The sequence below is a fragment of the Saccopteryx bilineata genome, chromosome 9 (assembly GCF_036850765.1).
Source record: "Saccopteryx bilineata isolate mSacBil1 chromosome 9, mSacBil1_pri_phased_curated, whole genome shotgun sequence".
Taxonomy (NCBI): Eukaryota; Metazoa; Chordata; class Mammalia; order Chiroptera; family Emballonuridae; genus Saccopteryx; species Saccopteryx bilineata.
The window spans coordinates 72,886,427-72,912,203 of record NC_089498.1 but is presented as its reverse complement, the minus strand read 5'-3'; the positions used below and the strand labels follow the sequence as shown (position 1 = coordinate 72,912,203).

Genomic DNA, 25,777 nt, shown 5'->3' with positions numbered 1-25,777 from the left:
GGAGCGTTCCAGGAAGCCGAAATCAAAAAACCATAAAAGGGAACATACCAGAACTTCTGACTCAGTACCCCCTCAGGCTCTCCCAAACCCTATAAAAATTCGCCCCCTAGTCTTTACTGGTGCCCTTCTCCCCGAGAAGTGCTCAGCAGGGTTCCTTTCTTCCTTTCAATAAAGCCTGTTACTCTGGTCTTTTCGGACTCCCATGGATTCCAGCACCTATTAATCTAAAAAGACAACCCAGTACAAAAATAAGCAAATACATAAGAGAGAAAATCCAAGTGGCCAATGAAAATATGGAAAGGCGTTCCATCTCATTTGTAATTGGGAAAATCATATTAAGATAAAAATAAAAGACGTTCTTTTTCTTTATCAGATTGGCAAAAATTAAAAAGACTGGTGACCTCAAATGTTGGGGTGGGGATGGGGAAATGGGTATTTTCATAAACTATTGGTGTTTAATTCAGTCCAGAAGATGGCCTCATATAATTCAAAGAAAGAATGAAAGTTACTTTTGGACAGTGTAAACACATTGTCGCATAGCTTTGCCGACGGGTGGGGTAGGCGTTTGATAGGAAAAGAAAATAAGCTAAGGGGAAATACAAAGTGATACGCAGAAGGCCTGTGTCGGAGGTGATCTCAGTGTGACTCAGAGGAAACAAGCATTTCTTGTGGGTGTTGAGGGGAACCTCTTGAAAGGACATGGGTTGGACAGCATCAGAGTCTGAGAACCACAGACCTTGAGGGAGGGTTTTCAAAGTACGAAGTCCTGTTTCCCTCCCACCCCCAGCTAGGGCACTCTCCCAGAAGGACTGACATTTCTTTTCTCCATCATGGAAAATGTCAGAGAGAATTCCAGCACCCAGAGCTGGCTCCCGTGTCCACCTCTAAAATGAGCAACAACTTGGAATCAGACACTTGCTGGGCCTCAGTATTCCTATCTGTTACTGGGTATCATAATGCTTACCTCGTGGTATTGCTGGAATTTGGAATGGGAGGATGACTGACACTAAAGATGGCATCTGACAAAATATAGCATAGAGACCAAGTGCTCTAATAAAGAACACAGTAAAATAAGCAGACCGTTGACCTGGCAGTGGAGCCTGAGGGCACAGAGGAACAGGGAGGACAGGTTCTAAGGGAACATATGTGTCTGATGACATTTTAAAGCTAACAATAATGCACCCTATATGAGAAATAGTGTTCCCACCTTTACAAATCAATTTTAAAAAAGACCAATACCCCAAGAAAAAGTCAGCAAAGGCCACAATCTATAAGAGAAAAATATAAATGGCCAATAAACATAAAAAAAAGTTCAGCCTCACTATTAATTTAAAAGGAATATAAAATTAAATAAGTACAAGATTCTGTTTTGAACTACAAAAACTGGCAAGAACTTTTAAGAAAATAGAATAGGCAGTGCTGGCAGGAGTTGGAAAACTGCGTGCTCATTAACTGCTATTTCAAAGGTAAATAGGACCGTTCAGGAGGACAAAGAAAGGTGCAACTCAGAAACCTTTCAAAGGGCATTTCCTTTCTTCAGGAAAGAATCTGGTTTGCACCTCTGTACACAGATTTGGAGGATTCCATCCAGCTCACTGCAAGCCCCTCAGCCCTTCTCTCCCCAACCATTCCATCCACAGGGAAAAGTTAAGCAACAATTTCCTGCCCCTCTGGTCACAGTCCACAGGATCAGTGGCCCCATACTTGAGATGGAAGGCAGAGCAAGAGAAAGAAAGGCAACTTCATCTGGGTAGAATTGTGACATGAAGCTGGAAACTAAGTGGTCACTTTCCCCAAGCAGTGACAGAGAAGGCTGACCTTCACCAGAAGGGACACAGCAGCTGCCCAGAGAGGCCAAGGCAGAAGTGAAGGTGTGGTGTTCAAGTCATCAGAGCAGCACACACCAAGATAGGATCAGACGTGCAGATCTATTTGGGGAACCTTCTGTGAAGGGTAAAGGAGGAGGTAGAAGACAGGATGGGCCTTTGGATCACGATGCGGGTCTGATACCGCGGAAGGGAGAGCCTCACCCTGCTGGCGACTCTCGGAACTCATGGCAGACCAATGGGAGGCACCACACAAGCTGCCGGATGGGGGAACGTAGGGATGGGCAGGAATCTCTGAGCTCAGTCCTTGTCTGGAGGCAAGAACTGAGGGAGAGAGGGCTGGAGGGAGCAGAGTCTAGGCACGTGTTCGACCCAAAGGGGCAGCAGCTGGAGGTTGCGCCAACTGCTCTCCATAGCAGGTTCTCCGGAGGGAGGCAGAGTGGTGCCCACTCCTGGGTGCTGCAGAGGGCTTCCTGGCCCTATTCTGCTCGTCCCCAGGCCCTGTGGCATCCCTACCAGGGCCCCCATGAGATATCACTGACCACATTTTTATGATCCCTTCACTTGTTTAAGGTAGCTGTGGCTGTGGCTGTTTCCAGTAATATGCAATCGCAGGAGTTCTAACCATTATCTATACAAATATTTGTGTTTCACGATGCACTTTGAAATATTGTTTATAAATTTTAACATTAAAAATAACCCGCATGGAAGGTTGCCTATGTTGATAAGTGTTTGGGTTACACGGGTGGTGTATGCATTTGTTAAGATTTGTGCGTTGTTTTGGATAAGATGTGTGGGTAAATAGGGAACTATTCCTGGGACAGGGCTTAGAGACCTTGCAAAGTTGGTTAAAGCTAATTACATGCTGACTGTGTCAGGCGCTGTTCTCAAGTTTAACACGTATTCACTCATGTATCAGAGGCTTGAGGTGCTACTGACCAGAGGAGCTAGTGAAATGTGAGCCAGTACTGTCCGTGTCACTGCTAGGTGCCCTCTGCAGGCTGGAGCAGCCTGGGAGCTTGGGGGCACTCCCATGAACACCCCCCCACTTCTGTTCATCCCCATGCAGACCCCTCATCCATCCTGGGCGAAGTGAGCACACACACACACCTGGTGCATACACCTCTACACTTACACTCAGAAACCACACGGAGCATCCTAGGAAATAGTTTCCTGTGGTGCCAGGAAGTAACCCCAAGAGGCCTTCCCTCCCGGCCTGGAAAGATGACCAACTCTAGCTCAGTGGGGTCTCTGAGTTCCATTCAGAACACCCCCAACTGACTTCAAACTAAATCCCACAGGCTTGTTCCCTTAATCCTGGAAGAGTCTGGGTAGAAGCCAGGGTCAGTGTTCTCTCTGTCTGACTTTCCCCACTACCTTTTTATACACCGTCCTCTCAATGCAAGTGTTCAAGCATCCAGGGGCCTGAAGGGCCCAAGCAGAGCCTGGGGACAGGGGTGGATGAAATAGAAGCTGAGGTTCACCCTCCTTCATAGCCCGTGAAATTCTACCTTGTTTCATTTCCCTAGATATAGCAGTCCTTCACACTTTGGTGTGAATTAGCCTGTCATGTTGCTTTTTTCAAGGAGGGACTCAGCATGATAGCCCTGAGAACCCTGAGTGAAATAGTAAGTCACAGCTGGAAACGTGAAAGAGGGAAAGGGATATCTGAGAAAACAACACCTTTTCTAAGACTGAAGGGTGCGAGGGTGGATGCTCTTGGCTGCCCACTTACCCTTATTCTGAAGGAGCCGGGACCCCAGCTTGCATCAGTTCTATGGCGCCTGCTCCACACTAAAGACAAACCAGTAGTCAGGTGCACTTCACATTTAGCTGTTTTTAATACTCAAAAGCTCTGTACAAAAAAAAAAAATCACAAATGAATCCTCACAACACCCCTGTGAGGTAGGTAGACAAGTATTATTTTCCCATTTATAGATGGGGACACTGAGGCAGAGTGGTGCCATGACCAGCCAGTGGTCTCAGCACAGCTGCAAGTCAGGGCCAACCACAAGAACACAAAGGTTCCCTCCGAGTTCAACCTGGATCTCTGACCTCTTATCTAGACCTTGTCTGCAAAAAATTTAATCTTTTTAATACATGCAAAAATAATAAAAACAAAAATAACAAATCTAGAAAGGTAGTGAACAGACATACAGTAGTTTTGCAAAAAGAAATCAGCCAAGGTGGTCAAATATTTTTCCAATACTAGGTAGATATGAACAACTTCAGCCTCTTCACCCCTATTCAGATACCATGACCAGGGACGCAACTGCCTGTTTTTCCATAGAAGTGCATGTACTCAGCCAGAGAGAGGCCCCCAGCCGCTGAGAGCCAGGCCAGGCAGACAGCCTCCACAGGTTCAGTCCCTGGGTTTCAGCAGACACCAGTTCCCAGAGGAAGGGCAGCCAGGCTCCACTCAACACCGCCTGCCTCTCCTGCCTCTTCTGCGCAGCTTTCCAGCTCTGGACACAGCAGATCCTGAAGGCCTCTAGCTCAGCAGTGCTTGGCCCCTTCTGCTCCCACAGGAAGGCAGCTCAATGGTCCCGGCAAGAATGGTCTGGAATCCAGGTGATCCCTCATGCCAACCTTAGCACACTCACAGACCACTTCACTCAGGTCGCCTGGCACCTCTCCCTGCTGAGGGCATCTGTGGCAGCAGATGGGGCACGGAGCTGTCTTGGGTGGTGGGGCAGGGAAGAGATGCAGTGGGACCCTGGGCTCAGTGCTCTGGCTGCCTCAGCACCTCCTACCCCGTCTCCCAGGCAAATGGAGCTGGCTTCTTCCCCAGGGCTGCATCCACCTTCTGGAAGCTCTTTCTTCTCCTGAGAAGGGCTCCCTGATGTTTACTGCTCCTTAGAAAACCCCACAGTCCTGACAGCCCAAGGGGTGCGTAGGGGGAAGGACCCACCAAGCCACACGGTTGTACTTTGTGAGTCTGCGGGCTGGGGACAGGGCCCAAGAGGTGAGAAAACTAGGTGAGCTGCCTTTAAAGTAGCCACACCACCCAGAGGGCTGTCCACTCTCCGGGGAGCCAGGGCCCCAAGGACTGTGCTCAGGAAGCTAAAGGGGAGAAGCCACAGGGGACAGCGGCAGAAGAACGCGAGAAGGGAGCTGACGTGGCCAGCTCTCTGCACCAGGAGCCCTTGATCTGCTCTCAGAGGGCGCAGGAGGAGGGATGGCAGGGGAAGTGGCAAGTAGCTTTGTTTGGCAACTTGAGTGAGCGAGCCCCTTGGAGGGCTGATGCCAAGACGGCCGGGTGCCCCACTTGTCTTCAGGGAGTACACACTGAAGGCTGTCCTCATGCCTGTCATTTCTAAGATATGACTGTGCTAACTGTCCTATAAAAAGCTCTTACAAAAAAGGGGTCCCAACCCAGACCCAGTCTCCCTGGGAAGCTGGGGAACTGTTGGCTCAGGGCCACTTCAGTGCAGAGCACCTCAGGCATCCCCAGCCTTCGTGGGGCCCTACAGGAGGGGACAGGGGCAGGGAAACACATCCTACAGGAAGTCCCCGGCAGTGACGGGCTCAAGCCTGTGGCTCTGCTTCTGCCACCGGCAGCGCAGCCTTGAGAAGGGCTGGTCCTCTGTGTTCTCGAGCTCAGGGAAGCCCAGCTGATTGAGAACCTCGTAGATTCCAGCCTTCGATGCCACCTGGAGAGGACAACAGAGATGGGGATACACTCCAGATGAAAGGTGTCACTCGGGCCACCTTGCTCCCCTTTTGTGCCTTCCTTCCTTCATTGGGCTCCGAAGCACAGAGCTGAGTCAGGCCCAGGGCTGTCTCCTACCAGCTCAGCAAACTGAACAAGTTTGCGATTTGACTGCTATTCACTGCCCTGAGCTTTAACTTCTTCTTGATGGGGTAACACCCTCCACCATCGTGCAGGGCTGCAATGTTCAGCAGATGAGGAACAGTGCAGGAGACTGAGTACGCCTGTGCCTGTGCAGCCCTGATGCTCCCACCGCAACCATCGGGGGCATGGGCTCCGGCATTGCCGCTGCGGCCTGTGGGGAGGGCTGAAGGATGCGGCTGCGGCCTGTGGGGAGGGCTGAGGGAGGCAGCGGGAGCTCGGGAGCCAGTGAGAGCCCTCGGCTGTGAGCTCTGGCTGTGAGCTCTGGCTGTGAGCTCTGGCTGTGGGGCTCTGGCTGTGGGGCTCTGGCTGTGGGGCTCTGGCTGTGAGCTCTGGCTGTGAGCTCTGGCTGTGAGCTCTGGCTGTGGGCTCTGGCTGTGAGCTCTGGCTGTGGGCTCTGGCTGTGAGCTCTGGCTGTGAGCTCTGGCTGTGGGGCTCTGGCTGTGGGGCTCTGGCTGTGAGCTCTGGCTGTGAGCTCTGGCTGTGGGGCTCTGGCTGTGAGCTCTGGCTGTGGGGCTCTGGCTGCGAGCTCTGGCTGTGGGGCTCTGCTCGGGTAGGTTACCTGGGGCCTCCCTGGACACCCTCCACACAGCTCTGTTGCCCTGACACTAGACCCAAACCATCCTATAAGCAGCCCCCTCTCTCCTCACCATTCTGTGGGCGGGGAAAAACAGGATCCGCTCAGAACAAAGGTCCCCAAGCTATCCTCACCCCCATCTGCCATTTATACCCAGAAAAGGGGGGCCCTGAGGCTGGAACCCCACACTCCTAACTGGACCCGCAGTTCCTCCTTGACCTCCCCAACACCTACCAGCCATGTTCAGCTGGGGAGGGGATTAAGCTCCTTCTCAGCCCTCAGCTCCTCAGATTTCCACTTTCTAAGCAAAATCCAAGCAGATGTGTCCTAGGCCCCCATCACCTCCACCCTACCCAGGGGCTCAAAGAGGAAGCTGAGCCTCAACATGGCCATGGTGCGACCCACACCCAGACAGGTCTCCTGACTCATCCACCCGAGGGCTGTATGCTCAAGGCTCTTCCTTCAGCACAAGGGCACAGCTGCCAGTATTCCTGCCACCCAGCACTGCAGGGGCCTCCCTGCCTCCGTTCTCTGACCCCACTCTCACCCCTGCCGAAGCTCATCCCCTCCCTATATCCCTCTGGCTGGTGTCCCAGCTTCCTGCTTTCCCACCTGCCTACCCCAGATTAGAACCGCCTGGACAGGCAGTGAGGCCAGGAGAGGCCAGAGTCCTGGTGGAGGGGTAATTACAGGTCGCTTTGCCAAGGAGAGAAGGCGGCCACTCTCCTGACCTAGAGGTAATGAGGTAGCAGTTCTGCCTCTAAAAGCGGAGCCAGAGGGAAACCAGGAAGAGATGGGGGGGCCAGGGAAAGTGGGGGGACTCAAGGGCAGAGTCCTAGGCCAGACACAGTGGGCTCTGGAGCCAACCAGCTGGCTCTAATGCTGATCGTGAACAAGGGACTTAGCCTCCCTGTGCTCCGTCTCCTCCTCTGAAAAATGGGAGAGTAACAGTTGCCATGGAAGGCAGACCTGCTTAGCACAGGGTCTGGCAGACGGAACTGTGCCTCTCACGGAGCCCTCACCACAACCTTCTGAGGTGGTGCCGACAGGATCCACATCATGTCCGGTGTGGGGTGCAGCGGGTTGGTGGGGTTAACTACATCACCCAAGCTCACCCTGGACGGTGGCAGGGGCGGGGGCGGAGCAGCTGTGTTAGGCTTGTTTGCGGGGTTACCCACTGCAAGCACTCTGCCTGACCGGTGCGTGAGCACACGGCTGCTCCACGTGTGTGTGGCCTATATGAGGCTATGGGTGCTTGAGCTCGAGATGGGGACTGCAGGTGGCGGATTGCCTGCCACCACTGTGAGGGGCCATTTTGCTGTCTGTTTACCTGAGAGGCGGTTTCCCCTGCCTGTGTGCTTGTCTGCCATTGTGAGACTATTAAACAGAGCGGCCCAACACTTTTCGGTTCCGCAGTTTCTCTACCGTCTGCCTGAATCCAATGCGGACCTGACTGGCTTTGGCCATTGGCATTGCACCGGGTCATCATGCCACCTTCCCCCTTGCAGAGTATGTGAGGGGTGAACATGTAATATAGGCATGAAGAGGCCAGGTGATGCTGGCCTTGTGGACACACCGAGCAGGGGCCCAGCTGACACACTGTTCACCTCCCCCTCCCCCTCATGCATCCGTTCATTCATTCACTCACTCGCCAAACTTTTACTGACTACCCGCCAAGCGCAGACGCTGTGCTGGGGGCCCAAGGTCAAACAAAAAGTCTAGCCAAATAGAAGAGTGTCAGGTGAGAACGCTTCCCTTCAACAGGGAGCCTATCCGGGCGGCCCACCTCCCTCTCTCACCTCCTGCATCCAGGTGCTGAAAGGCCTCTGCCAGGAGCCCGCCTTCTCCAGGTGCAGATAGGCGTTGAAGAGCACCAGGTAGATGTAGCGTTCCAGGTACTGCAGGCTCCGCAGCTGCAGCCTCCGGGCCTCCTGCTCCGACTTGGCGGCCTTCGCCTGAGGGATAGCGAGGGTGGGAGTCGGCGCAGGGCACACCCCCACCCAGCACATCCCCGCACCACACCCACACCCACACCCACTCACACACACACCACACAGATACACATATACGCTCACTCATACCAACTCACACACACTACATACACTCACACCACACACACACTCAAACCCCACACAAACCCCCACAGCACACAGTCACACCACACACATATCACATACATACTCACTACAAACCCAATCTCTCTCTCACATACACACACACACACACACACACACACACACACACACACACACTCTGTCTACTGCCCTTAGCACCAGGGTGGGGACAGGAGGAAGCCATTCAGACAGCAAGGCCAAGGGCGTCAGAAACCCACTTCCTCCGTGGACGACATGGACAGGTCACCTGGCCTCCCTCAATGCCCACTTCCTCAGTGTGGATCTATAACCACCACCCTGTTCTGAGGGGCAGCCAGACAAGGACAGGCTGCCGTGGGAAGGCTCCTCCTGCACCAGGCCTGAGCACCAGCAAGACGGCACAGAGGCGGGGGTGGTGCTCCGCAGGAGGGGAAGTGGGCTCGTGCCCAGTGATAGGAACCACTGCTGACCCAGGAAGTCAACCCTCTAGGCTGGCTTCCCAACCCAGACATGCAGAAGCCCAGGCCCCGCCCAGACTAACCGCATGAGACTTCTGAGGGTGGCCCTGGGCACCAGGATTGCGGAATGCTCCTGGGTTAGTCTCGGTAGCCAGAGTTGAGCACCATGGCCCCAGCTCTGGGAGCCACTGTTTAGGGGCAGGAGTGACAAAAGACTCGTGGGAGAGAAATGCAGTGGGAAGGGGGTCCTCTCAAGGTTCTCCTCAATGCAGGGGCCGGGGCAGGGGCAGGGGCAGGGGCAGGCCAGGGACAAGACACAGCTCTCCCCGAAGGGCCTCTCTGCCCCACTCCTGCCTGTGCTCCTACCCACCAAAGATGTGCTGTCCACCCCGAAGAGAACACTGTCTCTCATGCTGCACCCGGGTCTCCACCCAGGGCCCACAGCAGTGGTCCCTGCTCCAGTAAGAGAATGTGGCACAGGGGGCATTCCCTCAGGCGCTTGGAACCTCCAATGGGAGGGCACAGCCAGCCCAGCCTCGGGGAAGCAGGAAGGTAGTCTCCCACCCGCTGGGCCACAGCTGGAAGCCTCTCCTTATAGGCCCAACCTCAGCCTCCGGGTCAGCCTCTAGCTGCTGTGGAATGGCTCCCAGGTGGGTCCCCCTCACCAGACCTGATTCGGCCAGTCCTACAAACCCGGGGCCACAGCGGTTCTGCTTTGGGAGCCCGTGGTTCTCCACCTCCCATTCCTGCCTCCAGTTCTCAGCCTTTGGTGCCTCTGCCACCTTGGCTCCTGGGGCTGCGTGAGTAGACAGGAGTGTACACACCCAGCCCACCCACACCATCCATGATGAGCTCTGGGGCTTTGGGGATGGGACAAGGGGACAAGGTGGACAGGGGCAGGGCCCACAGACAGTGCTCTAACTCCCTAGGAGAGAGAGCTGGGTGCTGGGCCTGGTTCTGCCATTTAAACTCTCAGCATCCCCCACTCTCATTTCTGGAGGTGAGGCTGCCCAGTAAAGTGTGAGTTAGCACCTAAAAACCATGAAGAGCCGCACAAGGCCGTGCATTCATGGCGCAGGAGGGAGGGCTATGACATACGCACAGGCCCTGCACACAGAGACGCTGGTGGTGTGGCTGGGTGGGGGCGACCAGAAGACAGATATGAAGCACCTGGAGGGCCCAGATCCTGGGATCAAAGCAGGGCAGATAGCCGGACTGGGGAGGGCGTCAAAGAGAAGGCGATATATGAGGTGGGTTAGGAGGAAGGGAGAAGGCCGGGGAGGGGGAGGAAAGGGGTTAAAGAGCAAGGTATCTCCAGGTAGACAGAGGGGGAGGAACATATACCATCAGGGAGGGTGATGATGAAGGAACACCCAGAAGCCAAGCCAAGCCCTGATCCTGCAGATAAAGGGGCCTGTGGAGGCTTCTGGTGGATTTGAGATTGGGAATGGCCCTATGGTTACTGCTGGGGAGGAGGAAGGGGACAGATCAGGATGCCTATTGTTTTAACAAGCAACTAATTTTGTTTAGAATTAGGCAGTAGACCAAACATATATATTTTTAACCTAAATACAAACTGACTAATACAATGCAGCTCTGGTGCCTCTATGAATGGGCACTTCATGCTGCTACTACCCGAATCCATCCAGAGGCCTGGAGCCCACTTAAAAGCATTTCCTTAGAAAGAAGGAAAGGAAATCACCAGTAGTCTCACCAGGCAAAAGCCATTTACATTACTATACTTTCAATGAAACAGCTCAGAAGAAATGTCCCGAGGCCATGCAAAGCCCTCAGTCCTGGGCTTGGCTCCCAGACAGGGCCAGGGCCAGCCCCAGACCAGCCTTGTCCTCTTGGTGCCCCTGCGCCTAGAGGGACACAGGCCTGCTGCCCCCAGAGACACCATCAGCGTCGGCCTGAGTTATATTCAGGGTGGAGAGGCTGAGGGAGTCCTTCTGAGCCCTAGTGGCAGAGTGGGGTAGAATTATCTCTAAATTCAGACCACTGGGTAAAGGTGACGCCTGATACTCCCTGGAAGGTTCCAAGGGCATATCCTGCCCAACTGAAGTCTGTGATTTGAGGAATGACCCATCTTCCTATCAAGGCCCTGGCTTCCTTAAAATCACCCAGTTGGCACTGTCTGGGGAGGAAGGCGGGCTGGCCACCTTCTACTGATAAAAATAGTGGAGCTGTTTTTAAATGGCCTGGCAGGCCAGGCTGTCATTAGCTGTGGTGCAGTGGGCAGACCTCCTCGTCCACTGAGACTGAGCCCTAAAATAGAAGGGGCCTGGGAAAGGTGGCCAGGGCCCTGGGCATTCCAGGCCTCTCAAACCTGCAGTCTGCCTGGCCCGATGCAGGCACACGTGGCCAGCAGGGGTTCTACTGAAGTTCTGCTTTTTGCTGGACACGGAGGCAGGGCTGGCGAGCCTCTCCGGGTGTGTCCAGGGCCCTCTGCATACCATGTCCCAGGGTGGGCATGCTACATACAGATCTCATTACCAGAGTCCAATCCACTCCCCGACTAAGCCCGTGAAGGAACAGGGACACCCCATTTCGCAGATGAGGTTCTGCAAGGTTCAGTATCTACCCAGTGTCACACAATTCCAGGCAGGGACACCGACTCCAGAACAGCAGCTCTCCTATCAGCCTAGCCCCTTTCTTCACAGGGAAGTTCAACCACTGCGTGCCTCACTCTTCCTCTGTACTTTCACCCTCTCTCCTCCTGCCAGGAACGCCCCCCCCACACGCACACTCAACATGGCTGTGACCAGCCAGTGTGTCCAGGCCCAGGACAAGCCTACACTCCTGAAGTCCGCCCTGTGAGCTCCAGCCCAGGTCCTGCCCTGCCTGCTCAGCCTCCTCTGCCTCCCGAGACATGACTGGCCTGGACCAGCGGGAAAGCAGGAGACAGGCACCAGGGTACGGTAGGTTTATATCTCCTTCCTCCCCGGGCCCTGGTGTTGACTAGGGCTGGTGTGCAGCAAGTGCCCCACTGATCAAGGAGCACGGCCTCCCTAGGTCATCTCCTCCTGCCCCGTGTTTTCACTACCACGGGAGTCCAGATGCTAGACAGGACCCTGGGGACTCCCACCAGTATACTGGGACTCCAGACTTGGGCATCGATTGTCTGCTCAGGGCTTTTCAAATGTACAAACATGTCCCAAACGGGCCTGCGGCGCTCCCCAAACCTGCCCACCCTCAGGCTCGCCCATCTTATTGTTGATGCTTTTTTTTTTAAATATTTTATTTATTGATTTTTAGAGAGAGAAGGGGGAGGAGCAGGAAGCATCAACTCCCCTATGTGCCTTGACCAGGCAAGCCCAAGGTTTCAAACTGGCAACCTCAGTGTTCTAGGTCGACGCTTTAGCCCACTGCGCCACCACAGGTCAGGCGGGCTCGCCCATCTTAGTGGCAACTCGGTCCTTCCTGCTGCTCAGGCCCAGACCCGACACCCCCCTGGGCTCTCCCTTCCTCAAGCCGCACCCAGCCAGCCAGGGAAAGTGGTCCACTCTACTTCCAAACACTCCTGACACTACCACCTCACACAACCCTGAATCAAGCCACCTTATCTCAGTGGGAGCACCTGACTAGCCTCCCTGCCACTATCTTCACCCCAGTCCTGCTGCCCATTATCAACACAGCACCAGGCTGACTCTGCCAGAACATTCAGTCAGCGCCTCTGTTCAATAAATACCCTGTACTGGCTCCCACCAGCAATCAGAGTAGGAGCTGAAGTCCACGTAATCCCAGACAAAGCCCCATTCGGTCTGCCCTTCCTGCCCCCATAACCTCTGACCTCCTTTCCTGCCCGTCCCTGCTCCTTCCCTCTGCTCCTCAAACGTATCGGGCAGCTCCCACCCAGGGCCTTTGCACTTGCCACATTAGCTGCCTGGATTTCAGCACAGCTACCTCCTTCACCTCCTTCAGGTTTGTGTACAAATACCACCTTCTTATCGAGCCTCTTTCTGACCCAGACCCTATGCAAAGCTGCAACCCCTTCCCTGCCACAGACATATCAACTCCTACCACCCCATAATTCTGACTGGTGTATTATTTCTTCTGTGTCTGCATCACCGGAGTGTGGGTGCCAGGGGCTCTCACATTCTGCTCACGGAGCCTCTCCAGCACCCGCACAGGGCCTGGCATCCAGGACGTGCATGATAAATGTCTGTCAAATCAATAAACGACCAATGCTGCCTGACCAGGTGGTGGCACAGTGGATAGAGCGCCAGACTGGGATGCGGAGGACCCAGGTTCGAGACCCCGAGGTAGCCAGCTTGAGCGCGGGCTCATCTGGTTTAAGCAAAGCTCACCAGCTTCAATCCAAGGTCACTGGCTCGAGCAAGGGGTTACTCAGTCTGCTGTGGCCCCACGGTCAAGGCACATATGAGAAAGCAGTCAATGAACAACTAAAGTGTCGCAATGAAAAACTTATGATTGATGCTTCTCATCTCTCTTCGTTCCTGTCTGGCTGTCCCTATCTATCCCTCTCTCTGACTCTCTCTCTGTCCCTGTAAAAAAAATTAAAAAAAAATAAATGACCAATGCTGACAGCCTGCATTTTCATTAAGCCCTGCATCAGACTGCCCAGGATTACCTACATCAAACCTGTGCTCTCTGGGAAGGGAGACTGAGGTTAAAGAGGTGGACAGTCCTGCCAGGGTCACAGGGAGAGCTAGTGTGCCAAGGCTCCAGGGAAATGGCCCCAGGGGCGAAACAGCACGGGCGAGAGGGGCCAGGCTCGCGGCCTGCGTCAGTCCAGGCCAGGTGCCGCCCACCACTGCAGCCTCCCTGCTGCCCTGCCCCTACCGTCTCAGCAGGGACAAGCACGGCCTCGGCCCTCCCGCCGAGGGGGGACTCCGGGCTGGGCAGGCAGCAGAGGACAGTCCTCAACATCTTTGAAAGCAGGCTCCCACAGCTCAGACCCCTCTTTCTTCTCAAAGTTCGAGGCTACCCCTCTCCTTAGCAGACACTGGTCCCCAAGCAATCAGCAAGAGCTGCTTCCAGGGCTTTCCATGAGTCCCTGTAAACTGTTCCTTCAGGCTGTGTGGCCACTGGGGCCTGGAGTACAACCAAGTTTTCTATACCCAGTCCCCAGAGAAGAGAAAATGAATCTCACCCCATAGTCAGGGAACTAGTTTCCCAGAGGTTTCATTTTTTTTTAATCTTTTTTTTTTCTTTTCCGAAGCTGGAAACGGGGAGGCAGTCAGACAGACTCCCGCATGCGCCCGACCGGGATCCACCCGGCATGCCCACCAGGGGGCGATGCTCTGCCCATCTGGAGCGTCGCTCTGTTGCGACCAGGGCCATTCTAGTGCCTGCAGCAGAGGCCACAGAGCCATCCTCAGCGCCCGGGCCAACTCTGCTCCAATGGAGCCTTGGCTGCAGGAGGGGAAGAGAGAGACAGAGAGGAAGGAGAGGGGGAGGGGTGGAGAAGCAGATGGACGCTTCTCCTGTGTGCCCTGGCCGGGAATCGAACCCAGGACTTCTACACACCAGGCCGATGCTCTACCACTGAGCCAACCGGCCAGGGCCAAGATTTCATATGTTGTTTAGTGTTTTCAAAGTACAAAGGGGCTAAACCTGTGCGGTGGGCTTCTCTGGGTGCCACTCACTCAACAAATGCTGTGCATGCACTCCTCGGCCAGGCTCCGGGGTCAACACCAACAAGACATGGTCCGGGCCCTCAGGAGCCCACTGTCCCTGCACATACCTAGTGCATCAGCCTGAGGTCCTGGCTGCCCCTGCCGCTCCGGCCGCCCCTGCCCACCACTCCCTTCAGACCCACTCCCACCTCATACCACACCCAGGTCAGTGTTTACCACCCTCCTTCCAAGCAGACGGAGCAGCGGTAGTGACCCCGGGCGACAGACAGAGAAGCAGAGGCCCAAGAGATTCACCCAAGGTGGCACCAGGAGTTACTAGCAAAGCCAGGGCCAGAACCTGGGTTGCCAATCCCGACCTGCACTCTTCCAGTTGCTGGAAAAGAGCGCCCCCTCCTGCAGGACCAGGAATGTGGACAAAGAACCCAAAGACATAAGGAAGGTTTCCTATCTAGTCAAACAATGACTCACGCAGCCTTCCACCCTCCATCTGCTTGCCAGACAGACTCACCACGGAGCCCTACCTGTGCCAGGTGAGGTCTAGGAGTCGGGCTGTCAGAGATGAACCCTTGTGAAGCAAAGCAGAGATGAGCAACAGAAAGAGACAGCTCTGGTGACAACCACAATCCTGACGGTGACAGCAGTGAGCACAAAGGCAGGGTCTCAGTCAGAGGGGACTGTGCCAGAGGAATGCTCAGGGTAAGACTTAAAGCCTTCCCAGCCCGCTGACAATCCCAGCCTCCTGCACTCTCAGACCCCCAGCCTGACACACCACATGTGCTCGTGGATGCTTGCTACTGAATAAACCAGGAAGGTACCCCCAGAGGGTGGAAACGGTCCCGGCTCAGCCATACAGTACGAAAGGAAAGCAAAAGAGGTCTCAGCTACTGAGAACAGGTGCCCTCCGCACGTGCTCACACACACACGTACACGCACAGGCACACACAGGAGCACACATGCGTGTGCGCAGTCTCCATTGCGGCAGCCGCTAACCAACTCACTGGCTCTGTTTTGGGCCTGGTGTGAAAGAACCTTGGGAAGCAACCCTTTTCTCTCGTCATATTTTATGTGACAGCTCACAGCATTCCAGAGCTGCTCTAATTGCACAGCCCGGACCTGAAGACACATTACCTACTGGAATGAGGTCTCCAGGGAATAACTCTGGCCAAACCAGAGTCTTAGAGAGACTTCACCTGGGGCTCAGAGCCAGAGCTGCCTCACTTCATATATTTCTTAAGATAATAACAGTTCTCAAGACACTGGCTGGATCTTAACATCTTGGCAACTCTCCACCAGCCCAGGGCAACACGTGCAGCAGGGCCGACGGCTCCCGTGACAACCCTTCCTTCTTCCGCCAGAACGGCACTAACCCACGGGCGGTGTCCATCTGGTGGAGGGGGAGGAAGGCGGGCTGCGGAGCTGGGAGGCAGGTGCTGGTTCTTCCTCTGGCTGGTCACAAAACTCTATTAGGCCTCAGTTTCTTTCTCAGCAAAATGAGTCTAAAATCCCACCATCTCCTCACCAACTGCTGTGAAGGACCAGAGGAAGCAAAAGTAACTTCTTAGAAAACTCGGAAGGCACTGCACGAAGTTCAAGTATTATCGTCTTGATTTGAGAGCAAAGCACATGTTGCTTCTCTCCATGTGGCTACCTCCACCTCAGCTTTCCTGCAAACTCTTTCTGAAGGGACAGACAGAAGGGAGGCACATTAGACTATTTTAAACTCTAAGGTAAATTCCACCAGCCAAGGCCAAGGCAAAAATTGACCCTGCCATGAACAATTCTAACAGGGCTTCCTCCAGGAGCCCTGACCTTGGTCTCTGTCACAAGTATTTTCCCTTTCCCGCCCAGCAGGAAACAACTAACCCACCAGACAGCGTCACCCCTGTGGGCTGCTGTCCACCCTGGATTCTCCTCAGCCGGGACCCAGCCTTCTCCCCTCTATCCCACACTCACAGAGGGGCTCAGTTCGGAGGGTTTTCTCTGTTTCTTTTCTTAACTGCCCTGAGCGTGCTAGCCCCCTCATGCACACGGGGTGATCAGGCCCTGACCCCATCTCACCGCTGCTCTACAGAACAGGAGGCCTCACTAGGCCGCAGTCCAGACCCCATCTCACCACTGCTCTACAGAACAGGAGGCCTCACTAAGCCGTAGTCCTGACCCCATCTCACCACTGCTCTACAGAACAGGAGGCCTCACTAGGCCACAGTCCTGACCCCATCTCACCACTGCTCTACAGAACAGGAGGCCTCACTAGGCCACAGTCCTGACCCCATCTCACCACTGCTCTACAGAACAGGAGGCCTCACTAAGCCGTAGTCCTGACCCCATCTCACCACTGCTCTACAGAACAGGAGGCCTCACTAAGCCGTAGTCCTGACCCCATCTCACCACTGCTCTATAGAACAGGAGGCCTCACTAAGCCGTAGTCCTGACCCCATCTCACCACTGCTCTACAGAACAGGAGGCCTCACTAAGCCATAGTCCAGACCCCATCTCACCACTGCTCTACAGAACAGGAGGCCTCACTAAGCCGCAGTCCAGACCCCATCTCACCACTGCTCTACAGAACAGGAGGCCTCACTAAGCCGTAGTCCTGACCCCATCTCACCACTGCTCTACAGAACGGGAGGCCTCACTAAGCCGTAGTCCTGACCCCAACAGAACAGGAGGCCTCACTAGGCCACAGTCCAGACCCCATCTCACCACTGCTCTACAGAACAGGAGGCCTCACTAGGCCGTAGTCCAGACCCCATCTCACCACTGCTCTACAGAACGGGAGGCCTCACTAGGCCGTAGTCCAGACCCCATCTCACCACTGCTCTACAGAACGGGAGGCCTCACTAGGCCGTAGTCCAGACCCCATCTCACCACTGCTCTACAGAACAGGAGGCCTCACTAAGCCATAGTCCAGACCCCATCTCACCACTGCTCTACAGAACAGGAGGCCTCACTAAGCCGCAGTCCAGACCCCATCTCACCACTGCTCTACAGAACAGGAGGCCTCACTAAGCCGTAGTCCTGACCCCATCTCACCACTGCTCTACAGAACGGGAGGCCTCACTAAGCCGTAGTCCTGACCCCAACAGAACAGGAGGCCTCACTAGGCCACAGTCCAGACCCCATCTCACCACTGCTCTACAGAACAGGAGGCCTCACTAGGCCGTAGTCCTGACCCCATCTCACCACTGCTCTACAGAACAGGAGGCCTCACTAAGCCGTAGTCCTGACCCCATCTCACCACTGCTCTACAGAACAGGAGGCCTCACTAAGCCATAGTCCAGACCCCATCTCACCACTGCTCTACAGAACAGGAGGCCTCACTAAGCCGCAGTCCAGACCCCATCTCACCACTGCTCTACAGAACAGGAGGCCTCACTAAGCCGTAGTCCTGACCCCATCTCACCACTGCTCTACAGAACAGGAGGCCTCACTAAGCCATAGTCCAGACCCCATCTCACCACTGCTCTACAGAACAGGAGGCCTCACTAAGCCGCAGTCCAGACCCCATCTCACCACTGCTCTACAGAACGGGAGGTCTCACTAAGCCGTAGTCCTGACCCCATCTCACCACTGCTCTACAGAACGGGAGGCCTCACTAAGCCGTAGTCCTGACCCCATCTCACCACTGCTCTACAGAACGGGAGGCCTCACTAAGCCGTAGTCCAGACCCCATCTCACCACTGCTCTACAGAACGGGAGGCCTCACTAGGCTGTAGTCCAGACCCCATCTCACCACTGCTCTAGAGAACGGGAGGCCTCACTAGGCCGTAGTCCTGACCCCATCTCACCGCTGCTCTACAGAACAGGAGGCCTCACTAGGCCGCAGTCCCCAGAGGCTGGGCAGCCTGAGGAAGGCCGAGGCGGAGAGAAGAGCCGAGACTGTGGCACCAGGGAAGGTCTGTCTCCGGAAAACATGTGTGCCAGCTGGGTTCCTTAAGCCTGCCACAAAACTGCTCTCCGAGCTGCACCGTGACCCGTATCTGTTGTGTGTTCTGGACCTCTGGCCCCCTTCCCGCCACAGGCTGGGAATGCAAGGGCAAGTTCTGTGGCTTCTAGTTCTAATTCTGACCCCCAGTGGGGCTTGAGGTAGGCAGGAGGTGAATTGTGCCCCCCCAAGGAGGCAGCGTGGCATGATCTGGGGGCCGGGGCTGGCCTCTCGCTCGCCTCCTGCCACCCGCCAGCTGTGTGCTCAGGCAAGCCCATGCCTCCCTTCCTCAAATGCAAAAGTGGAGGGAACGTCACAGCCTCCCTTGGTCAGGCACAGAGTGAGGGCTGAGCTAGACTGCAGAAGCGAACGTGTACAGTCAGCCTGGTGTCTGCACCTCTCAAGCCGGTTCTGAGACAGCCGAGGATGTGGCAGGGCACCCGGGGCCCTGGCCTCTAATGACTTCCAGCTCCCTTGTGAGCCCCTCCACCTTCCTTTCCCAGCCCATCCGGCCGCGGTGGCCCAGACCTCATCTAATCTGGTCTGGTTCCTCCTCTGCAGGAGACCTGGGGCTCACTGGATCCAATCCCCTCCCCCCAGTGATAGAGAACCTCTGTGGAGCACTGGACCTACCTCCTGCCCCCTGAACCTTGGGGAAGTCTGTCTTCCAGGAAGTACTGCACTTGGTTAATGCAGAGGGAGTCAGTATGTCACCATTTTGCAAATCCCCAGGGAAACCCAGGGGATGAGCATTGGCATCTGCCAGGTGACAAGAGAGACCAGAGGACCTCTGTGCCCCCGTGGAGCACACAGCACCACCAATGACTATTCGGCCACAAAAGGAGTATCATCTGATCAAGCTGCTGGCCCACAGGTTACAGGAAGCGCAGGGCCTTTGACACAGGCTGAGCTACGTGCAAGGTGTAGTCAGCAGGGTCCAGATGTCAGCCAGCCAGTAAAGACAATGCAGTTGACTCAGCAAATATACTTCCAGTGAAGAAAGGAGAAATGTTCTAGAGCCTAAGAGCCACATCAACCAAATGTGATCTGCAGATCTTGTTCTGGATCCCGATCCAAGTGCAAAAGACTGTGTGAGAACAGTGGGAGCACAGGCACTGGCAAGGCGGCAGGCAGTGACGCGAATGACTGCCATTGTAAGTGTGATCATGTCGCTACGATGATTTCTTTTAAAGATTCCCCCTCTTTAAGTTATGTGCTGAAATAGGTTCAGAACAAATATGAAGTCTAGAACTTGCTTCAAAATAATCCAGTTGGGCAGGGGGCTGGGGGGCTGGGCGGGGGAGGCTTCAGATGAAATAAGACTGCTGTGATTGGTAATTCCTGAGCTGGGAAGTGGGCATACAGGGTCCATGAAACTATTCTTCATACTTTGAAATTTCTCATTTGACATTTTCCAATTTTTTAAAAAATTTTTTTTCTGAGGTGAGAAGCAGGGAGGCAGACTCCCGCATGCGCCTGACTGGTATCCACTCGGCATGCCTACCAGGGGCAATGCTCTGCCCCTCTGGGGCGTCGCTTCATTGCAACCGAAGCCATTCTAGTACCTGAGGCTGAGGGCATGGAGCCATCCTCAGCGCCCGGGCCAACTGCTCCAATGGAGCCTTGGCTGTGAAAGGGGAAGAGAGAGATAGAGAGAAAGGAGAGGGAGGTGGGGGGAGAAGCAGATGGGTGCTTCTCCTGTGTTTCCTAGCTGGGAATCGAACTTGGGACTTCCACACGCTGGGCCGACACTCTACCACTGAGCCAACCAACCAGGGTCTTTCCAAAATAATTTTTTTTAAAATTAGTACTTTAAACTCAGTCTCTAATCCTTTTTTAAAAAGCAGCCTACAGAAATAATCCACAAGGTGACATTCATCTACCATCCCTGCCCCGAGAGTAGGAAGCGATCGAAGGGGCCACATTGAGGGCAGCAGCTTGTGCCATTGGGGCGCTCACACTCAGTTGCGTCTCACTCCCACATTAAAGACGATGGCATGAAGACTCCTCAGCACACAGGATAGAACATCATGAGTTAAAGCTAGTCATCACCTTGCCTCTCCTCGTCCTACCAGAACATAAACTCAGTAAAGCTTCATCCCCTGGTCCATCCCCAGACACGGGCGAGCACAGGACAGGCCCCAGTGAGCATGTGCTGGCCGAGCACACGTTTACATGCATGAACATCACCCAGGTGAACAAGCCAGTATCCAGTGCACACACCGCGATTACACCTAGGAGACGAAGTGTGCGCTGGTACACAAAGGCCAGAAAGAAAAGACAAGCATGAAATCACGGCAGGGTGTGGGAGTCTGGGGACAAGGCAGTGGTCTACTGCAGTGGTTTCAATCTTTCTTTCTCATGGCACACATACACTAATTACTAAGGAAAAGGGAGGCACTGACCTCCCTTAGTGACTGATTTATTTGTGCCATGAGATGAAAATGGTTGTATTTAGTCAGGGACACTGACCTCCTCGCCCTTAGTACTTAGTCTGCGTGTGCCACGAGAAAGAAAAGGGTTGAAAACCGCTGGTCTAGTATCATCTCTATAACAACAAACAAGCCACACAAAGTCCTCCTGCATGGGGATCGCCACGCAGAGGAGATTCGTGCCATTCTGAGCCCCCTTCATGATCCACAACAGAGGGGCGATCACCAAGCTCGCCCACCGCTCCTCTCTGCCAAAGGCACTGAGATAGCTGTGCTGCTGGACGGAGCACAGGCCAAGTTCCAGGAGCTGCTTGCTTTTCTTTTCTTTCTTTCTTTTTTTTTTTTTACAGGGCAGAGAGAGTCAGAGAGAGGGATAGACAGGGACAGACAGACAGGAACGGAGAGAGATGAGAAGCATCAATCATCAGTTTTTTGTTGCAACACCTTAGTTGTTCATTGATGGCTTTATCATATGTGCCTTGACCGTGGGGCTACAGCAGACTGAGTAACCCCTTGCTCGAGCCAGCGACCTTGAGTCCAAGCTGGTGAGTTTTCTGCTCAAGCCAGATGAGCCAGCGCTCAAGCTGGAGACCTCGGAGTCTCGAACCTGGGTCCTTCGTATCCCAGTCCGAGGCTCTATCCACTGCGCCACCGCCTGGTCAGGCCAGGAGCTGCTTTCTTAGTTGCTTACCAGTACAGTATAGGTTGAGGGCTGGACCTGGTGGGGCGGGAAGGGGGAGGAGCCACTATCTGGGGGCTCAGAGTAGGAAGCTGAGAACCCTGTGATATTAAGGCTTTCAGATCCCAAGGCTGTGAACTCCTGGGAGAGCTTCAGATGGGCAGAACATGGACTACATTTGGAATGTTCCCAGGCTAATGGAGCCGATAGAGGCAGAAACCCCACCCAAGCCTGGGCTCAGGTCAATTCCATTCAGTGAGTCCAGAGGCCCAACCAGGCCCTGCACACGTGGCACCCAGGCTGGCTCCAAGAAGACAGCTGCAGGCTCCACTGGAGATCCCCTGGGAACTTCCGGTTTGAAACCAGAGGGCAGAGGTTTAACAAATAAACAGCCAGACTCCAGGGGTGAGACACAGCTGCCTATTTCCAGAAGGGTCAGTTCATCAGAGAGAAAGGGCAGAAGCAGCAGCTGCCTCTGGAGCCTCAGCAATCCCCCACAGCTCCAAGCCCCCAGGCAGCACGGACTGACAACTCAAGTCAAAGACGACATGGCCAGGAGCTGGGCTGCGAGGGAGGATCTTTGCCTCTGATACCTGCTCAACCATCAACTCACATGGGACCTGAGAAACCCACTGTCCCACTTCCCTGTAAAGAGAGAGGTCATGTGCACTCGACGTCCTTCAGCACTGTGGGTCTATGTGGGGTTTTGAAGCTCAGAGGAACATCCCGGGACATGCAGGCCCTACAATGATCCAAGGAGTCCTCCGTGTGCGGAGCAGTTACTGTGTGTCAGCCAAGCCCTGTGCCTCCTGTCCCTCTACCTCCCACACAGCCCTGCAGAAGCATTAGTCCAGCCTGACAGGTGGGGACACAGCAGTCAGAGAGGATGGAGAGAGCCCTGTTGGCACCCAGCTCCCTCCAAATCCCACATCCATGTTCTTTCTGCCAGTCGGCCAGCACCCAGGAACAATCTAACCTGCTTCCTTCCCATCTGCACAGGGACTGACACTGGGCTGAATCAACCATAATAAAATCCAGTCTAGGGTACACACACACACACACACACACACACACACACACACGCCAAGCTGGCCAGATGCCCCTGCTAATCTGGAGGTAGCTGGGACAGCTCAGATCACCCTGACCTTAGGCAGGAAATGGGCTCTGATTCCAGTTCCAGACAGGCCACCAGGCATTCTGCTTTCCTGATTAAAGGAGACAGTGTCCCAGTTACCAAACGCTGTGATTCTCAAATCCAGGTCCATGACCAGGCTAACAGGTCCACAGAAATTTAGAAATATAAATCTTTCCAAGGACTGTCTTCTAGTCTGAGGTAGCATCCACTCTACTTTTCTGGTGCTAAAATGCCTTTTCTTTTATTCAATGCCAAACATATTAGATGGTAGGTGGATTCTTTTTTTTTTTTAACTGTTGCTTCTTTCTTGCCTTTCATTCTTTAAAACAGGCATACTTAACAAGGTTACACGTTGCCAACCCTAAAATGGTCCTTCTTTTTTTAAAACCGGTCTGTGAAATCCCAACTGGAATTGAGGTCACTTTTAGTTCTTTGTTCTCTAACAGCACTTCTGGGAGTCCATGATTAGATGACCTCTAAGATTAGTGTCCTTACAAGAAGAGATACCAAAGAGCCCCACCCTCTGTCCCTCCCTTGTTCTCTCTCTGTCCACACACATGCACGGAGGAAAGGCCATGTGAGGGCACAGCAAGGAAGCAGCTCTCTGCGAGCCAGGACGACAGCTCTCACTAGGAATGGAATCAGCCAGAACCTTGATCCTGGACTTCCTGTCCTCCAGAACTGTGAGAAAATAAGTGTCTGCTGTTTAAGCCATGCAATCCGTGGCATTCCGTTATGGCAGCCCAAGCTGACTGATATACTTGTGACAACCTCTCTTCCTCTCCAGGCTTCAGTTTCCCATCAGTAAAAGTGAGAGGGCAACATTCTATGAGGCCAATATCATGCTAATATCAAAAACAAAAACAGCCTGACTGGCTGGTGGCGCAGTGGATAGAGCGTCAGACTGGGATATGGAGGACCCAGGTTTGAGACCCCGAGATCACCAGCTTGAGCGCAGGCTCATCTGGTTTGAGCAAAGCTCACCAGCTTGGACCCAAGGTCACTGGCTTGAGCAAGAGGTTACTCCGTCTGCTGAAGGTCCACAGTCAAGGCACATATGAGAAAGCAATCAATGAACAACTAAGGTGTCGCAACGAAAAACTGATGATTGATGCTTCTCATCTCTCTCCATTCCTGTCTGTCTGTCCCTATCTATCCCTCTCTCTGACTCTCTCTCTATCTCTGTAAAAAAACAAACAAAAATACTACAGATTGGCCCTGGCCGGTTGGCTCAGTGGTAGAGCGTCGGCCTGGCGTGCAGAAGTCCCAGGTTCGATTCCCAACCAGGGCACATAGGAGAGGCGCCCATCTGCTTCTCCACCCCTCCCCCTCTCCTTCCTCTCTGTCTCTCTCTTCCCCTCCCGCAGCCGAGGCTCCATTGGAGCAAAGATGGCCCGTGCACTGGGGATGGCTCGTGCACTGGGGATGGCTCCTTGGCCTCTGTCCCAGGCACTAGAGTGGCTCTGGTTGCAACAGAGTGACGCCCCGGAGGGGCAGAGCATCGCCCCCTGGTGGGCGTGCCGGGTGGATCCCGGTCGGGTGCATGCGGGAGTCTGTCTGACTGTCTCTCCCCGTTTCCAGCTTCAGAAAAATACAAAAAAAACCCAAAAAACAAACAAACAAAAAAAACACTACAGATTAACATCTCCTATGAGTCTGATGCCAAAAATCCTCAACAAACCAAATGCAGAAATATATAAAGATCACTATCCATAACCAAGTCAAATTTATCCCAGGAATGCTAGGTTGGTTTAAAATCCCAAAATCAATCAACATAATACACTATACCAATAGAATAAAGAGCGAAAACCATATAATCACCTCAATAGACAATAGAAAAAGCATTTTAAAAGGTTTAACATCTACTCATGAAAAAGAAAAAACCACTCAAACTAGGAATGGAAGGGAACTTCCTCACCCTGGCAAAGCATGTCCATGACAAACCCACAGCTAGCATCGTACATAATGGTGAAAGACTAAAAACCTCCTCCCTAAGATCAGTAACAAAAAGAGGATGTCTGCTCTTGTAACTTCTGTTCAACATTGTACTAGAAGATCTTGCCAGGCAGTCAAACCAGAAAATTAAGTAAGAGGCACCCAGACTAGAAAGGAAGTAGTAGAACTACCTCTGTAGATACCATGATCTTATACATAGAAAATTCTAAGAAATTCACTAAAACAAGTATTAAAACTAATAAACAAGTTTAGCAAGGTTACAGTTGTATTTCTATACTGTAGCATGAACATGCAAAAAAGTAAAATAAGAAAATCAATTCTATTCATAAGAGCATAAATATAACAAAATAGAAATAAATTTAACAAAAGAAGTGCAAAACTTACACTCGGAAAACTAAGATATCATGTAAAAAATTAAAGAAGACCTGGCCTTGGCCGAGTGGTTCAGTGGATAAAACATCAACCTGGCACACCAGAGGCCATGGTTCTATCCCCGGTCAGGGCACGTACAGGAAGCAATCAATGAGTGCACAATTTAATGGAACAACTAAGTGAAACAATGAGTTGATGCTTCTCTCCCTCTCTCTCAAATCAATGGAAATTAACAAAAAAGAAAGAAATTAAAGAGGACCTAAATAAATGGAAAACATCTTATGTTCCTGGATCAGAAAAATGCCTCTTGTTAAGATGGCAATACTCCCCAAATTGATTTACACATTTAACACAATCCCTATCAAAACCTCAGCTGGCTTCCCTGAAGAAATTGACAAGGGCGGTCCTGTTCTAGGAACATCAGCAACATCTAAGAGCCTGCTGGACACCCAGACCTACAGAAACCAAACCTCAGGAGCGAGGCCAGCAACATGCATGTTAACAAGCCCAGGTGGTCCTGAAGCTCACCAAAGCAGAGGACCTCTTAGAGGATAACGGTGTTCTCGACCTTGACTGTACCTCGGAATCACCTTTTTTTTCTTAAGTTCTATATTCTGGCCCCCAGCAGGTCAATTAAATCAGATTCTCTGGAGATGGAGCTCAGGCATGGGTATCTTTTAAAGCTCCCCGATGAATCTATGAATCTATTATGCAGCCAGGGTGAGGAGGACTGCATTCGAGTGTCTCAGGTGCCTCTCTGTTCTTCAGGCCCTTGAGAGTTTGGCCCAAATTCAGCTCCTTGGGGCCACCTGGTGGCCACACTGAGAAATAACTCTGTATCTTGCTTCTGTAGCACCATCACCCTGCC

At 53.3% G+C, this 25,777-nt stretch overlaps 1 protein-coding gene across 6 annotated transcripts in view; it reads right to left on the bottom strand.

Annotated features, from left to right (window-relative positions):
* Positions 1 to 3,648: 3,648 nt before the first annotated feature.
* Positions 3,649 to 25,777, bottom strand: part of PALD1 (phosphatase domain containing paladin 1) — a 110,116-nt gene continuing 87,987 nt past the window's right edge. For all 6 annotated transcript variants that reach the window (XM_066242886.1, XM_066242884.1, XM_066242885.1 and 3 more), the window contains 2 exons: positions 8,056 to 8,211; positions 3,649 to 5,479 (listed from right to left, as the gene is read on the bottom strand). In XM_066242886.1, the coding sequence (XP_066098983.1) occupies positions 5,327 to 5,479; positions 8,056 to 8,211 (309 nt within the window). In that variant the 3' untranslated portion in view covers positions 3,649 to 5,326. The remainder of the gene's footprint in view (positions 5,480 to 8,055; positions 8,212 to 25,777) is intronic.